The sequence below is a fragment of the Excalfactoria chinensis genome, chromosome 10 (assembly GCF_039878825.1).
Source record: "Excalfactoria chinensis isolate bCotChi1 chromosome 10, bCotChi1.hap2, whole genome shotgun sequence".
Classification (NCBI taxonomy): Eukaryota; Metazoa; Chordata; class Aves; order Galliformes; family Phasianidae; genus Excalfactoria; species Excalfactoria chinensis.
Genome location: NC_092834.1, coordinates 3,154,174 through 3,170,354, shown reverse-complemented (window position 1 = coordinate 3,170,354; position 16,181 = coordinate 3,154,174). Strand labels below are relative to the sequence as shown.

Genomic DNA, 16,181 nt, shown 5'->3' with positions numbered 1-16,181 from the left:
AAACAGCTTGGAAAAGAAAAGCAAGGTTCAGTTTTAATTTCTCAGCATTTCTTTCAAATACGAATTAGAGATGTTGCCAAATAATCAGATTCACAATAATTTTTGGTCTTCAGTAATTCATATAATGGCACTTCTTCAGGTAAATAATTCTTGTCTTGCCTAGACAAAATTGAATACTCTGATAGTGGTCAGGCAGCCACTGAATTTTATCATTACAGGTATAAAAAATGAATGATAGCTGACCCACCTTCTTCATATTGCTTACATTCCTTGAGATGTCTTGGTAACTGAGAGCCAATTTTGGAAGTACTTATAGCTGCCTTCAGTAAATGTTCATGGCAAGAAATGAGAGAAGCATTGCTTGACCTTCCAGTATTTGCCCACTGGTTACTTAATAGGGCACATGAGAACAAGTTCTTTGAAGATAAACTCAGCGGACTGGATTTATAAATAAAAAAACTGCAATTATAGGCTGAAGGCCTGAGATTGACTTCCCACTGTTTCTCCATTCTTTGGCTATACACAGAAAATAAATATTTAAGTATGGCTTCCATTGAGTAAGCAGCATTTTACATGGAGAAACTCTGTAGGAAAAACCAATTATTTTTATAAGCTGTGGAGGTCACATGTTAATTTCTGTAGTGTTTCTAGGAGCATTGGAATTTCCACACCAATATACTAAGGAAGGGTGACATTGCCCTGGAACAGGCTGCCCAGGGAGGTTGTGGAGTCTCCTTCTCTGGAGATACTCAAGACCTCTCCAGACTCCTGCCTGTGCAGCCTGCTGGTGGGGCCTGCTTTGCAGGGGGGCTGGACTCGATGGTCTCTAGTGGTCCCTTCCAGCCCCTACAATTCTGTGATTCTCAAGTCGGAGTAAATTTATTATCAAGACACTTTAGTTGCCTTTTTCAAAATCAAACTTTAGTAACAGTGGTTGCAGGTTTAAGATTCTTTCTGCCACTAAGAAAATAAGACAGTTGTCTACAGCACTTGCTATAGAGTACTAAGCGAGGGAAATACCAATTTTCAGTAGCTTGGTGAACATATTTAAAGCAGTAGAAATGCTTTCCTTCTTGCATTTATTAATAGTTTATGTGAAAAGTCAAAATGCATCACTTATCTCCTGCTTTCCAGAACATCACACCCAAAATGTTACACACATACCCACTCATTTCTAGAAAGATTTTCATTTAAATAAGAGTTGTGGCTATATAAGAACAGTGGAAAATCTGGAAGAAGAACCTCTAGCAAAAAGCAGATACCTTGTTAGTACCAAAGTGCTAAATTACAGGGTCTGTAAAGTTGTTGGAGCTCCATGGTCTGCCAGAATGTGGCATGACTTCTTTCAACTACTGTCAGGTGCACAGTTACCTTCTCAGGTGCAAACAAAATTGAGAAAGCGTGCATAAGTAGACTGAGTCTTGGCTGCTGCTTATTAGGAGTATACTTCAAGTTGATATTTGCCAAAAACAGTGGTTCTAGGTTGTTGTTATATTTACTGTATAAGCAAAATGTATTTCATTTTTTTTAGCTCCATTTTTTCCCCCCATTTATACTTGCCAAGAGTGGAGATTTCTCCTATAGATGCACTTTGTGAAAGGTCGTCTTAATTTTTCAGCTCTCTACAGAGATGCCAAAGACCAAGATGTGGTACTCATAGTACATTTCCCGATACTCTCTACAAACAGTTGCTCCAAATGATCTTGGAAATCTTTCCAGCCTCAGTGATTCAATGACTGAAACAAAGGGGAGAACAGCTCTGAGTCACCATTAGGAAGTTTTGAGCGTTTGATTATGCTCTCTTTTAATTGAAAGATGCTTACACGCTTATGTCTCTGGGTGAAAAACAAGTAGAGGTTATCTTGGGAAGTAGTTCATGGTAAAATCTTGCATAAAATGGCTCATTTAATTCACATGAGGAATTTTTTTCCCCTCATATCCTATGCATCTTGATTAGAATAGATGATTTACTTTAACAGTCAATCTGCCGACAACAGTTCTTCTGTGGAAAGTAACTTTTTCTGATGAACAAAAATATCTGTGTTGTAGCGAAGATTGGTAGGTGGCTTTTTATGTTTAGAACAGAAAATTTTGTGATCGCTTTGCATGCAGCTGTCATAACTCTGAGAAATCTGTTGTACATTTTTAGAGGGTTTTTTTTTTTTGAAGTTAACCCACCATATGAAAACTTCAGCAGATCCTTTTCACTTAACTGGCGTATCAATTTTGAGAGAAGGAAAAAGATCCTACATTTTGAGTCTTTGCTTTTGAGCAAAGATTTTTGTTGTTAATTAGGTATTTTGCAGGTAGAATTTTCATGATGGTATTACCAGTAGTCATCACTAACCCTGTTCACTTTATGATGGACATCTAATACGTTTCAAGAGTCCCATGTCCCCAGGCTGTGTACAGTTTGCTGTTTGTTATCAACATTATCTTGGCTTGAACGCATGCTGCATGTCCGTATCATTCTTTCCCAAAGTCTGTCATTTCTGTTAGCCAAAGTGGATTGTCACTTGCTCTGAGTATCCAAATGTGGGGGAGAAATTCTTTGACCTAAAACTAAAAAGACACTTGACGGACTGATCACCTTCATGTTTATCACAGGGATGTTGTCTACCTTACTGTGTTCCAGAAGATTTGGTGGAATTTGCCAGCAGAGTTCAGTGCTATTGAATTTGTCCTATTCTTGATGACTGTAAGAATTGGAATAGCTTAAAATAAGTGCCAGTGTTAGCCCAGTTCTAATTTCTGCTCCCACACCTTTCTTGTGAGGCATTAAACTAAACCATGCAAAATACTGAAGTGACCAGATAGGATTGTGGCCTTTGTTGCCTGGGCTACATGCCTAAGAAACCCTGATACCTTTGAACTATGGTGAGCTTCTGAAGGACTTTCCAGCAATGGATGTTTTTGAAGGAGCTGTTGGAACTGGAGAGCCTTTATAATGCAGGGACATGATATCTTGTTACAAGTGTCTTTGTCAGTGAAGTAGCCCTTCCAGTCAGTAATGTGGTTTGTGAATCCAGTTCATCTGGGAAATTATCTTTCCTTTTACAATTTTGTCATCAGAAGGAGTGGGTAAGATAGAGCCATCCTGAGTACTGACTTTCTCTTCTTTCCAGATCTATCTTATGTAATGTCCTCACTGATCTTCAGATTCTGAGGACACAAAGTAGCTTCAGGTGTATTAAATTTCTTCAGACTACAGCTGAAGAATATAATAGCCTGAACAGCTGTGTCTTGTGAGCTACTGGATCCCTACTGAGACCGAGCCTAGATCATGTGTCATCTTTGATCATGGTGTCATGACACCAGGAAGGATTATGCAGAGGTGCAATTGACAATTTGCTTACACCTGTGAACTGGCTCGTGCTTCCAGGAGAGGATCAAGACAGGGAAGTGTGAAAGGCCATGCCAGCAAAATGGTTCACTTTTAACTCGAGGGCTTGTCTGACTGGGCGACCATTTCTGTGTGTTTGAGGATAAAACAGTCAGACTGACCTTTCACAAGTCTGTTAAGTCAAATGACTGTCCTGCTGCAGTTCTTAAGCATACACCAGAAGGCTTCAATAATAAAACAGCTTCCCATGCATACATTTCTGTTCATGTTTTGCTTACTAAATGAAAGAGCACCCTATGAGAAGCATACAACTAACTGAAAAAAACCCTTGCAGCAGTTTTGCTTTAAATGGGTTTGGTGCTATCAGCCTCTTCCTTAAGGAATCATGTTCTTCTCCCTCTACCTAACACCCAAATTCACCAGTTCATGTGAGGACTGCTCCAAAATTAATGCTTCCTGTTTTATTGACCCACAACGTCAGAGAAAGATGTTGGTGAGATGGCAAAGGAGCTGTGTGACAAAATGGCATCTGACATGGAAGAGGCATGAAGCAAAAGGATGTGATTGAATTCTTCCATGGGGAAAAAATGGCACCCATTGACATTCATCAGCACTTGCTGAGCGTTTGTGGAGACCAGACAGAGTGAATGTAGCAAGGAAGTGGTGGGTGGCGCCTTTCAGCAGTGGCAACAGCAATGCTGGGTCACCTCCACTGGTGCAGATTTTTATAGCATGGTATGCAGGCTCTTGTTCATTGCTGGTGATAACGCACAGCTGCTGGTGGTGACTGTTGAAAAATGGCATATTGTAGCTATTAGCTCTATTGTGTAGTGTTATTGCATTCTTTGTGTCTGTTATTGCTTCCATGGAAGTGACTGGGAGGCATTACTTTTGGAGCATGTCATCTGTGCCAGATAAACAGCTTAGCACTGCTGTGCCCAAGGAAAACAGCTGTAAACCTTGAGCACATTATTACTTTATCTGCTCTACTTCCTCTTCATGTGACAGGTAGTATCTGTCAGAGGTGGTCTTTCACTGGGCAGAGTTCCTCGCTTCTTAACTTGTATTGGAAGCGATGCCAAGTAATGCAAAATGCAGTGGACACTGGTTCTTGCTGTGTAATCTCAATAGTGTTGGCATAATATTTTGCCTTGCTCTGATCTTCAGGGTTACCCGGGTAAATACAAGTCAGTGTTTCACCCTTCTCTAAGGAAGAAGTTGAAGGATGCCTGAAGAACACTGAGAGCAGCCTGTTTACCCTTCCAGCTTGCAGCTTCCAAGCTCTGCTCGAGGAGGACTACTGAGAGTGGACTGCAGCCCTGCTGGTTCGCTGAAGCCATCTCCTTTGCTAGGCACAGATCCTCTTATCAGCACAGAACAAAGTTTGACGCATCCATCATCATCTAATTAGATCAGTTTACAAGATGGGCTGAAATGGGCTTGGAAAAACATGCTGGTAGAAGAAAGCATTTAGATTTTTTTCAGTTGTAGCAAAATGCCCCATCAGCATGTGGTCAGTCCAGCCCCTGAATTACACATGGGTTTTTAAAACTGAAATGTCAGAGTATCATACCATGATTTCTGATTTACTAAGACATAGAAGACAATTCTGGGTGCAGTTTGCCACGTGTATAACAAATCATTAATCTCCCATCTGAATTTAAGTGTTGCGGCAGATCTGTATCAAGTCTCAGCACTGCCATAATGTCAGCTTGCCCAGGATACCGCAGCACCTGGCCTCAGAAGTTCCAAGCAGAGTGTTTTGGGCCTCTGTTCTTTATTGGTTTTGTGTAGATGTATAGAAATCAACAGATTCAGAAAGCAGAACTCTGATTTCATTAACTGTAAACTTGTGCAGTTTGGAAATGACCTAAAAGGCATCTGTCTCATTCCCACTGCTGTGTTTTCTCACGCAGTTGGATAACATTTAGATACAAAGGCAATGTGCTCGTTATAATTTTGTTGCTGCGTTCCGAATAAACAAACATTATCTTGAAGATGACTATTTAAATTCTAAATATTCTTGAAATTTCTCTTTCATTCTTGCATTTAACTTCAGGAAAAAGGAAAATCCAATGGCCTTCCTAAGGCTGAATCTTTTCAAACTTTATTTTTCCCTTCGGTTTTGCTTGCATTTCCTTGACAATACGGTGTGTCTTTTTTTGCTGCATTTTAATATCTAAAGTACTGCCATTAGAAGTATAAATTCTACATGTTTCAAAGTCTGACTGCTGACAATACTTTAATTCTACCCACAGTATTGTCTGAAGGGCTGATCTTTAAAGATCTGTGGAAATAGCTTAATTTCAGCTTCCTTGAAATGCCTTCCCAAAGAACTAAGGAGGAGTTGCAAAATTAGGGTGGCATCAGTGGAGAATTCTGTGTAAAGCTGAAAATGGTGTGAGCTGCAGCTGTAGGCTGTTTGTTGTTTTAATTCCTACTTAAAGCTGTCATATTCAGAAACACAAACTGGGTAGCTACTGCTATCCCCAGCCCAAGTCTCATGTATAAGCACTTTTCTGGTGTTCTGTAGGTGTAGTGGTTCAGCTGTTTGCAAATGTACTTTTCAGTTTACTTCTATTTATGTGACTTTTGTCAGATTACATGATGTCACTTGCATATCTATTTATTTGCTACCATTTTTATTCTTGCTTAATCTGACGTTATTTAACTCCTTGTCCATGGTTGTTTTTCAGAACTATGTGCAGCCATTTAGTTTCTCCAGAGGTGAACCACAAAAAAAGATTAATGGCATCAACCACTGTAATTTATTCCTTGAGTATTAATAAGAACATGGAGTGCTTTCCAGCCACGTGTGTTCATTGTCTCAGCTGATGTGATTTATACAGTGATATATGAGTCTGGCTCGTGTAATTGAATGCTTCATCTTGAGCTGGAGGACTATAAATGAGATTAAGTTGTGTTATGTTTCTGAAGGCAGGGGGTTCAGCTGTTGAATTAGCTGGATTTTAAAACTTAGGCTTAGAAAAGAAAGCTAAGCAAGAAGTGGGCTCATGGACAACGGCCATGCTTATTATCACAGCAGTTCAGTGAAGTGTGAATCTTAACGTTTGTTTAAAATGATTTCTAGAACTGAGAGCTCATCTTTGCATTGCTGTCTGTTTTCCAAGTACGTGTCTTGAAAATGTGCTTGTAGTTGTGTTTAAAAGATCAGTTAAATAAAACTCTTACCATGGAAATAAAAGCAGTAGTCTGAATTTACGCTTGCACAGGGATGTATATTCTGCTTCCATTTTTCAGTTCGGTGTTTTTAAATTTGAAATACCTGTCTTTGGGGACGGTGTATATTGGATATGGTAGATAAAATTCCTGCATGATACAAAATAGTGAGCCGAATTTCTGGGGGTATTACAGTCTCAGTTTGGCGCAGTGCCGAGTTGCATCATCCTGTAATGGTTATCGTTTTCTGGCTCCTGACCTTATTCCAAGAAATGCTGTGCTTTTCCTTATCCCCTCACTCTCAGCTTGTAATTTAATTTTCTTTCTAGATTTTTAACAGCAAAAAAGTGCTTAAAGTCTCATATGAGAAATGAATATTCTGCAGTCTTGCAGCCCCAGCATCTGGTTCTTCAGGTTATGGGTGTGAATACTTCAGTGTTTGCTAAAAAGAAGGAACAGAACCTTTAACAAAATGCTTCTCCCAGGTCAATACCCGCACTGTTGAACACTTCTGCCATTTTTCCCCATTCTTAATACGTATTTTTTCTAAAGGCTTGTTTTCTGTTTTTAAAAAGTGCTCAGCCAATTGACAGAACAAATGCTGGACTCTGCCCTGCTGCTCGAGTGAGACTGCCCAGAGGAGGCAATGGCACAGAGTTTGTTGTTTTTGACAGCACTGTTAAAAGCATGAAATGTTTCTGAAGGATTGGCAGAGCCTTGTAATAAGGGTTGCAGGAAATGACTGTATTGGGTGTGGAAGAAAGACACTGTCCAGATTTAACACATGAGCTACCAAAATACTTGAAAACAGAGGACAGGAAATGGAGTTACAGGCTTGACCGAAATGTGGTACAGAGCTCCATTGTTCCTAAGAGAGTTATTGTTCTGAAGTTTGAAGTGCAATGTGGAGCACCACAGCATTGCATGCAATAGTACTGGCAGCATACTGAGCGATAGCATTCTATTTATTATTAGATTAAAGCACCAACTTTACTTTTTTAGTACCATAAGGTCTCTAAATGCACTGTCACCCTCTATAAAATGGAGGCTGCCGTAACAATGTGTTAGATATAGTTAGATATAAGTGTAGCTGACTTCAAATAATTTCGCTTGCATCTTTTTCCTGATCTGCTTAGCTTCTGCTCAGTCCATTGGGGAGGTTTGCCTTGTGACCTGATGTGGTATGGGCTTTTCATAGCTAATGTGTACTCTCATTTATAATGGATAGGTATCGATGCATCTATTTAATAAAGACGTCCCACAGTTTCAGATACCTCAGAGGTAGCGCAGAACTTCTATTTTTACCGTTTCTTTGTCTGCGTGACCTACCTTTTAAAACATAACATTGGAACTGTCCTGTACTTGTTCTGTATGCTCTTGTGCTTCATTCCTATGTCCTACCACATGAAGCAACCCATACACCTGCCACAGCAATTAGGAAATAAACCAGTTCTGTGTGGATTTGGTTTCTCTGTGTCTGTGGTTGGGTTGTTCTGCTTTTTTTTGCCTGGAGCTCCTGTAAGGCTCTTCTAACCCATGGTGAAAAGGTGCCAATTTTCTCCTACTATTGAGGTGTACACTTAGCTACATTCTGTATTGTCCAGTGTAAGCAAACTTTCCAGCCTCTTTAGCCGAAATTTATTTCTAACCTTGAAGCATCCCAATAAATTCTGTTATTGTCAAAGAACGTAGAAACTTTAACCGTGAAATAAATCTTTGCTGTGGTTATGGAGGAGGAATGCTGACACAAGAAGCTTTTTCTTGCTGCTGTCGTTGTGTCCCTTCTTTTCCTGCCTGGTTTCTGAGTACCATGGTACAATTCTCAGAAAACTGGTTCCCCTGTCTCCCCTAACAGTGCTTCAGGAAAGCCCCTAATTAGAAAAGCTCATCCTTACCCTGTGAGCCTTGAGAAAAAGGAACATATCAGATCATCCATGTATGGTCAGGCATTTGGCACTGTAGAAAATCCACTGAGCAACAAAGCCTGTAATTTGAAATCCTCGCTTGGAAGCTGTGAATGTGCTGCTTAGCGACATGTGAACAAGGATTGCGCTTGCAAACTTCAGCTCAGTACATTCCAACCATTTCGTGTTTCCTTGAAAAATGTTTAGATGTACCTTAGTTTCCAAAAGGCCTCTATAAAACTCAACAGAACATCTTTAGTTCAGTTGGAAATCCTGGCAATAGGTGGATGGTTGGACTAGATGATCTTGGAGGTCTTTTCCAACCTCACAGATTCTGCGGTGCTGTCTTCATATCAGCATAAGGACTTTGTTATTCTTATCTTTGCTTTTTCTACTGCTAAACTTATGAAAGTAATATATGAGGTTCTTCTGATAGCGGGCAGGGAAGAGATGAGGGCTGCATTCAACAGTTCCCCCTGTGTATTAAGAACTGGGGTAACAGAAGAGGCTCCCTTGGTAGCAGCCTGGTGAACTCACCCCTGGGTTCTTGACACAGTTGCGCTTGGTATCACCTTCATTAGATGTTGTGCCAGCCTACTGATAGTTATTGTTCTTCATCCTTGCTATGAAATGCATTAGGAATTTTACTAAAGGAAGTACAATGTGACACTGATATCTTTCTTATTTTAATTGCTTTTAGATTAACATGTATTTAATGTAACAAAATTGGATTGGGCATAGGGGCCTATTCAAATTAGAATAATAATACAAAATTCATGCCAGCATGGCACTACAGGCTATTAGAAGAGAATTTCCCACACAGTGAGCTTTGTGTAATAGACTGCCCCTGAACGGTGACTATAAGGACCGCTTTCAGAACTGGAACATTAGAATAGACACAGTGTTGTTATGAACTGTATTTATGAATGCATGCACATACAACTTTTGTAGCGTGAACTGTAGAGTTCCCTGTTGTAAAATCCTGTCGCTTAACGTTTTTCCTTTGCAGCTGAATAAGGGAGGAGTTTGGGGAGTTACTGCTATAAATCTGGTAAAGTTATTATATGGTAGCAAAAAAAAAAAATTCTGATAAATATGAATATGTTGCTACAGGAGAATGGTGTACTGTGCAGTAAATTGTTTCAGTATTGTGTTGATTTCTTCTGATCTGAGTATAATCTCAAGACTGTGCTGAGCACAGTCAGTTACTGGAGAATGCAGTGTTGAAGTCAGGGCTTGTACATAGGATGGGGCTTGTCTAATTCTCCTTTACCATGTACACTAGGAGTAAAATAAATCACTGGGTGTAAACCACACGTATGTCTGTGCCCAGAGCTTGGAATGAATTTAAATAAAAAGAATTTGTTCTTCTTATCATTACCAAGTATACTAACTGGACAATATATATTACTGCAACTTGAAATTAATTTTATTGTTGAGTGGGTACCGAAATCCTGCAGATCCTAAATGCATTTGAACACTCCATTGTAGAAATGGGGACTTACTCTCAGAGGCAGCAATCTTGTATAGTTGGTGCTCTGTGTGTAGTGGGGGTTGGGATGCAGTGGGGCTGTGTAGAATCTGACATTCTTGAAAGTTCAGCCTAGAGAAAAGGAAGACCAAAACCAACATATGTTGTTAGAAACAGTTTTTGACAACAGCTATTCTCAGCATTTAGTCTGCTTTGCAGTGCCCTTAAGGTAATAACTCTATGCATTGATCTTCTGGGCGCAGTACCTTTTGTTCGGTTACTCTGTACCATTCCTCTTGTGAGAAGTTTATATTGGAAGTTATATGAGAGAAAGATTACGTTAAGTTGTGCACACACCAAGGTTTTCTGTTGCTCCTTCTCTCAAGCTGTGCGTGTCTTAAGGTATGTTTGTTTTGCAGGAAATGGGTTTGTGAATTCTCGAGCTTCACCAAGCCTGCTTGGCACTGCTGGCGGTGGGAATGGCCTAGGCAAAGTCATGCCTACAAAGTCTCCACCTCCACCTGGAGGAGGTAATCTGGGAATGAACAATCGCAAACCAGACCTCCGTGTTGTCATCCCACCCTCCAGCAAGGGTATGATGCCACCACTGGTAAGTTAAACCATTTGTTCTGTAGCTAGTTTTATTTGGGGTCAAAATGACGTGTTTTGCCCACACGCACAGGAAGACACTATCTCATCTGCTTACTGTGCTTACAGTAATAGAAAAGCCTTTTATTTAAAGCGTAAGATAGCAGTCTGACCTAAACATGGTTAAGAGAGCAATCCTAGTGATTTAGATTTGGATTTTGTTTTGATGTCTCACTGACTTGGCACTGAGAACTTTGCTGGTTTGGAGGATGTGGGTTTTAAGAAGGGTTATGCAGTATTCTGTGTAGGATTAGCTCATTTTATTGGTAATACAAACTTTATTAACATGCCCCAAAGCAAATTTGTACCTTTTTTTTGTGGGTTGTAATGCTTGTGGGATATAAAACATAGCTTCAGTTGTAATGATGGTCTGAGAAAAACTCCTGTTCCGTATGAAGTGCAACCTGTGTGGCACAGTGTGCTATGCTGGGTGTCTCATCTTCCATGGAGACATGAAAGGGTAATGAGGATCAGTCTCAGGCCCTATTTGTGTACCTTTTCAATACTATTCAGCTTGGCATGTTGGTAATAATGTTTACACAGCCTGGGTTTAGCATAGCACAAAGTACTGAGTCAGGCATGACACAACCACAGCTCTGAGGGCAGAACAGGACTGTCAGGAACAGTTGCTCTATTCCTCCTTTCATTTGGCTGACCAAATCCTTTCGGTCCTTCACTGTCACGTAGAATTCTTGAACATCAGTAGGGATGTTCTCTCTTGTTCTGTACATGGAAGGACAAACCATAACCAAGAGGAGCGGGATATAAACAACAGGAGTGCTCTCCAAATAATTTGTGTTTGTTTATAAGGTACCACATTTGGACTGGCATTCCTGATGTATAATACAAATTTAATCCAAATAACAAAAGTTATAGTTATGCTTGGAGCAACGGTTCTTAAAGATGAGGGTTTGTTCAGGAATACTGAACTGTGGATTTTAAAGTGAAATCTGTTTTTTAAATAGTTAGAACTAGGTACAAAAAGAGCATCGTGTTGGTGCAGATCTAACGTTAGAAGTGCACAGTGCCCACTTACTGTGCTGGTGTCAGGAATGACACAGAATGCCACATACTTTTTGTCTTTCTGAGGAATTTGGAAGGTGTCGCAGTAGAGCTGCTGCTGCACAGTGATCGTATGTGAGAAATATTTGGTGTCTTTGCTCACTGTGTATTGCATCAGCGCAGCCAGAAACAGCTGTGTTGCATACTTACATGTGATGTCAATGTGTAGTTGTGTTCCTTGTTTTCGTTAATTTTTCTGCTTTAGTTTTGCCAAGATATGTTTGGAGTACAGTATTTCTTATTAAGCAGCCTGCGTTACGTGACGTACTGCCCAGCAGTATTATTCAGAGTCAGGAGGCAAATTTGCATTATTAATTGAAATGAGTAACAATGTAAAGCACAAACGTGACTTTTTCTTTCGTCTCTGAAAGCAATGCTATTGTTAGTAACTGTGTTATCCCTCTTGTTTGCTGAGTACAGACGGAGGAGGATGAATTGGAGTTGGTGAGTCTGGGCTCCTGTTTGATGAGACACAGCAAGACAGCAACTTTTTACTACAGTTCTGTTTAACTGTAGTTTCATTACATGTTTTAAATAATTCCAGTGTTCCCTTGGTAGCAGATTGTAATACGATTGTTTATCAGACTTCAAAACGGACCAATTCAAGTTGAATTCACATCCAAAGTTGAGCACTTTCCATTTGTAAATTTTTTTTTTCCTGAAACGATTTCTGTTTTTCTTGGAGGGAACATTGGAAAAGAGCCTTACAGAGTAACTGTCCATGTGTGCAGCATGTTTGATGTGCTTTGTTTTATGAGACATAAACAACCACTTATCCCCTAAATTATTGCGATATTTTTAGAAGGTGGCTTCACTCCTGACGCTCTTCAGATAGTCACACCAGCGTGCCGTGTATTGCTTGTTTCATGGGGATGATATCACTGCTGATGAGGTCACCTTTTTGAGTTGAGCATTATTTCATCCTGTGTGAGATTATCAAACCACAGGGGTGTTCCCTGTTTACCAAAAGGAATGGAGAATTGCAAAACGTATCATTCTACCTTTTTTCCAGTGGAACGATACTTTGGTTTCGAAAGGAAACTCCTGGGATTGGTGTTTTTCTATTTTTTTCCCCCAAAGTTTTCAACATTTGGCATTCTGTCTGGAAAAGAACGTAAGGCCACAATAATCCAGAACTTATTTTTAGAGCAATTTGCAAATTGTTCAGCGGCACAAACCGTGCAGGAGGGGCTGCATCACAGTGCAGTCCTAAAGATCCACCAGGACCCGCATAGTGCGTGACTTGATCTGGTTTCCAACATGGACCTGTTGCTAACAGGAGGCTCTAATTGCATGAAAGCATGGAAAACGTAGTGACGTAGATACGTTCCTTAATATCTGCATGCTTTTGACTGATTTTTACCCTAGCAATAGATATACAGAAGTAGGGGAAATGTGTTTTTGAAATCCAGTGTGATAGTTGATAAGTTCATTGGGCTGCCTTGCTAGCAGAGCAGTTCCTCACCATCTTCTCACCTTTGTGAGGAGTGTCAGTTTCCAGTGCAAGAGAAAGAGAGAAAGAGTTTAATTCAACATAGGAACACTTCATCAAAATAGTATTGCATAAATGTCAGAAATCGGAATTGTGCAAAAGCAACTGAATTAAGACATTCTCCTGCTAGAACTGCTGCACCCCTTGCGATGTGAAACGAGGCACTCTGAGGAGGGCTGCTGTTCGGATGCTGCATGGAGAGCGGGCCCTCTAGCGGCTGTGCCGAGGGCTGCTGGGTGGGGGGGGGCACAGAGGAGAAGCAGAATTGCTTTCCTTGCAAGCTCTTGGCAGTCTGTAGAGCACCTGTAAGGGGATCACTCTTATTGTGCTCCTTTCTGATGCCGATGTAGTGCCAGACAACAGTTCTGCATCGCAGCTGTGAGCACGTATTTGGTCTGCTTGGAAACGAACATGGAACATGGAAAGCAGAGAGTGTGGTAGTGTAGGGTGAAGCAGAGGTATCCAGCTCTGCCTGTCCCCCTGTCCTGTGCACAGCTTAAGCAATGGGCTGACTCTCCAATAGCAACTAGTGCTGGATACATCCAGATACATCTCAGTGCTTTTGTGCGGTGGAGTAATTCAGAAATAAACCACCTCAGAAAACCACCTTTATTATCCACCCAAAAAAGCAAAAAATCCCATGGGGAAATCCTTTGGCCTGGATTGTTTCCCAGTGTACTCCTCTAACTTTTCCATTATGCAGTAATCCCAACTTTATAGGCTGCCGGCCAAGAAAGCTTTGCAAAAAGGTCAATTCCTGACAGACAAAAATCTGCTCTAATAACGTATCTTAAGGCCAGATAAACTCAGTCTAGCAGAGATTTTCAGAAGTCCCTGAGTGATTTAGAAGGATAAATTGCACAGAAAATTGGTGGGGCTCACTTTGTGGTTTGAGGGCTTTGAAACCTGGGAAGTGGACCTGGAAACCGGGGGCTGCTGGGCTCGTGGCCCTCCTGCAGTGCTGGGGCTGGGCACAGCATGGCAGCCACTGCATTTAGTATGGTAGCTGCAGTGTACTGTCTAAAGCTGGGAAGTGAAACACTACCAAAGAGACAAAAATCCCACTATTGCTGCTGCAGATACATTTTTTTTTTTTAGGGATACAGGAGGGATTGCCTTAAAAATGTATGAAGCAATGTGAACTCCAGCTCCCTTAATGGGGAATGCTTGTTTGAGAATGTGGAAATATGGAGTGCAAGGAAAGGGAAGTTAGGTGTTATGTCAGTAAAATGAAGCATCTCTTGCTTAAAAAGAAACCCCGCAGCACTGCATCCACTGAGAGCTGTATGTCTGTGACAGAGCACTTTGCTGTCTGCTGGCACTCAGCACAATATTTAATGTAAGGTTTTCTAAACAGCAAATTCTGTTGAAGAGCTTAATGTGAGTGATATGTTTGCTGCAGATGTTCACTCCAGTATATGGCAAAGAAAGACTGCTCACGCCTACAGCGAGAACAGATAATGTGAGACTGTGGAGTACGGCTGTTTTTCCTGTCAGAAAGCACAGTTGTTCTGCATTAACTCAAATGTCATTTGCTCTGAAACGTATCTGCACTGTAACAGATGCTTCACCGGTTTCTCGGGAGCCATGGGAACAACAGGACTGTGTCCTGGCCAAGGTCTTATCAGCAGAACTGTGCACCATCACTGCGTTCCTGTCAGGCAGGTGCAGTCAGCGCAGAGTCAGAGCTGGTGGCTGAGATGTGACAGTCAGATCAACAGCTGGAAAGTGGGGTCTGTTCCCTAATGGAGCTGCACCTCACCTTCTGTGTTAGATCCTCTTTCAAAATAAGGCTTGTAGCCCCTTCAGTCACTTAAGAACTTCTGAGAATTGTTGTATGTATCCCTAAGAAATTGCTTTAAGTTCTTGTCCTCCATGAGATGAACACAATGTGCACGCTCAGGAGGGGACCAGCGAGTCTTACCTTTTAATTTCTGTTTGCTGAGATCATTTGTGGTTGAGTCTTGAAATGTTGAGGTTCGTTTAGAAAATCCATCCCGACTAAAGCTATGTGCTGCTAATTAAAATACAAAGCTAAGTGACACGTTTTATCTGAGTGCTGTTTGTCTGTTAGCACGTAAGTTTCTGTTGCTCTGACTGCTATCACAAGGCGTGCTGTTATTTCTCATCGTTTCTAGAACACCCAAAGGATAAGTAGTTCTCAGTCCACGCAGCCCCTCGCTACCCCTGTGGTGTCTGTGACAACTCCCAGCTTGCCGCCGCAGGGACTCGTGTACTCGGCCATGCCCACTGCCTACAACACTGGTAAGCATTGTGCGTGCCGCGGTTCCTCAGACACACCAGGTTTTGTGATTCATAAGCCCAGAAAAATTTGCATTTCTGTGACACTTGGCTTTATTTTGCTGCTCAATTGAAATGAAGGCTTTTATTCATCCAAAAATGAGCTTTACTGAATGCAAAATGTGTAAATGTTGGGACTTACAGGCGGAAGAAGCTTTCAGTCAAGTTGTGCACAGCTGAATGCAGGCAGAGACGCAATGAAAGCGTTGCCTTGTCGCTGTGGTGTTCTCGCTGTCCATCTGTGAGGTGACAACCTCCCACTGACACAGTGCTGGTACCGAGCCTTGCACTCTGCTGAGCTCCTGTGGCACCAGGGAGCTGGATTCAGGGAGGGCTTCCAGTTCACCAAAAGCAGGACGGCCCCTTCCTCTTTGGCTGTGATCTCCAGAGCGAGGCAGGGAGGTGGTGGTGGGCACAGTCGGCGTTTCATCGCTGGGAGTGTCTGAAGGACATTAAAGCTGCTTTTTTATGTCATTCAGATAATTGGGTAACGTTCAGAATGTAGCTCAGACTGTGGTGCCTCTGCTTGGTCTCCACACCAGCAGAGTTCACTCAGAGCCTGCTGTGTTTGTCACAGAGCCTGTATGCGACAGGGAAAGGAGTTTTTGGTAACCTTGATAGGCCTGATGGTCTCTGATGGTCTGTGATGTGTTAATTTCCAGATGCACTTGCAGAGAAACTGCATTGTTTCTCTGTGTAAGATTTTAGGTCTGAACTAAGTTAGCTGTTGCTTAAAAGCAAGCAGGAAAGCAAAGGAAATAGTTGCCCAGTGTGCTGTTC

The 16,181-nt window shown here is 41.4% G+C and overlaps 1 protein-coding gene across 8 annotated transcripts in view; it reads left to right on the top strand.

The window, feature by feature from the left end:
• The window catches only part of MEF2A (myocyte enhancer factor 2A), a 76,567-nt gene that overhangs the window by 53,318 nt on the left and 7,068 nt on the right, over nucleotides 1-16,181 (top strand). For 6 of the 8 annotated variants that reach the window (XM_072345090.1, XM_072345093.1, XM_072345096.1 and 3 more), the window contains 3 exons: nucleotides 10,318-10,508; nucleotides 12,029-12,052; nucleotides 15,239-15,365. In XM_072345090.1, coding sequence (XP_072201191.1) covers nucleotides 10,318-10,508; nucleotides 12,029-12,052; nucleotides 15,239-15,365 — 342 coding nt within the window. The remainder of the gene's footprint in view (nucleotides 1-10,317; nucleotides 10,509-12,028; nucleotides 12,053-15,238; nucleotides 15,366-16,181) is intronic. The other 2 variants (XM_072345095.1, XM_072345094.1) reach the window with 1 other exon arrangement.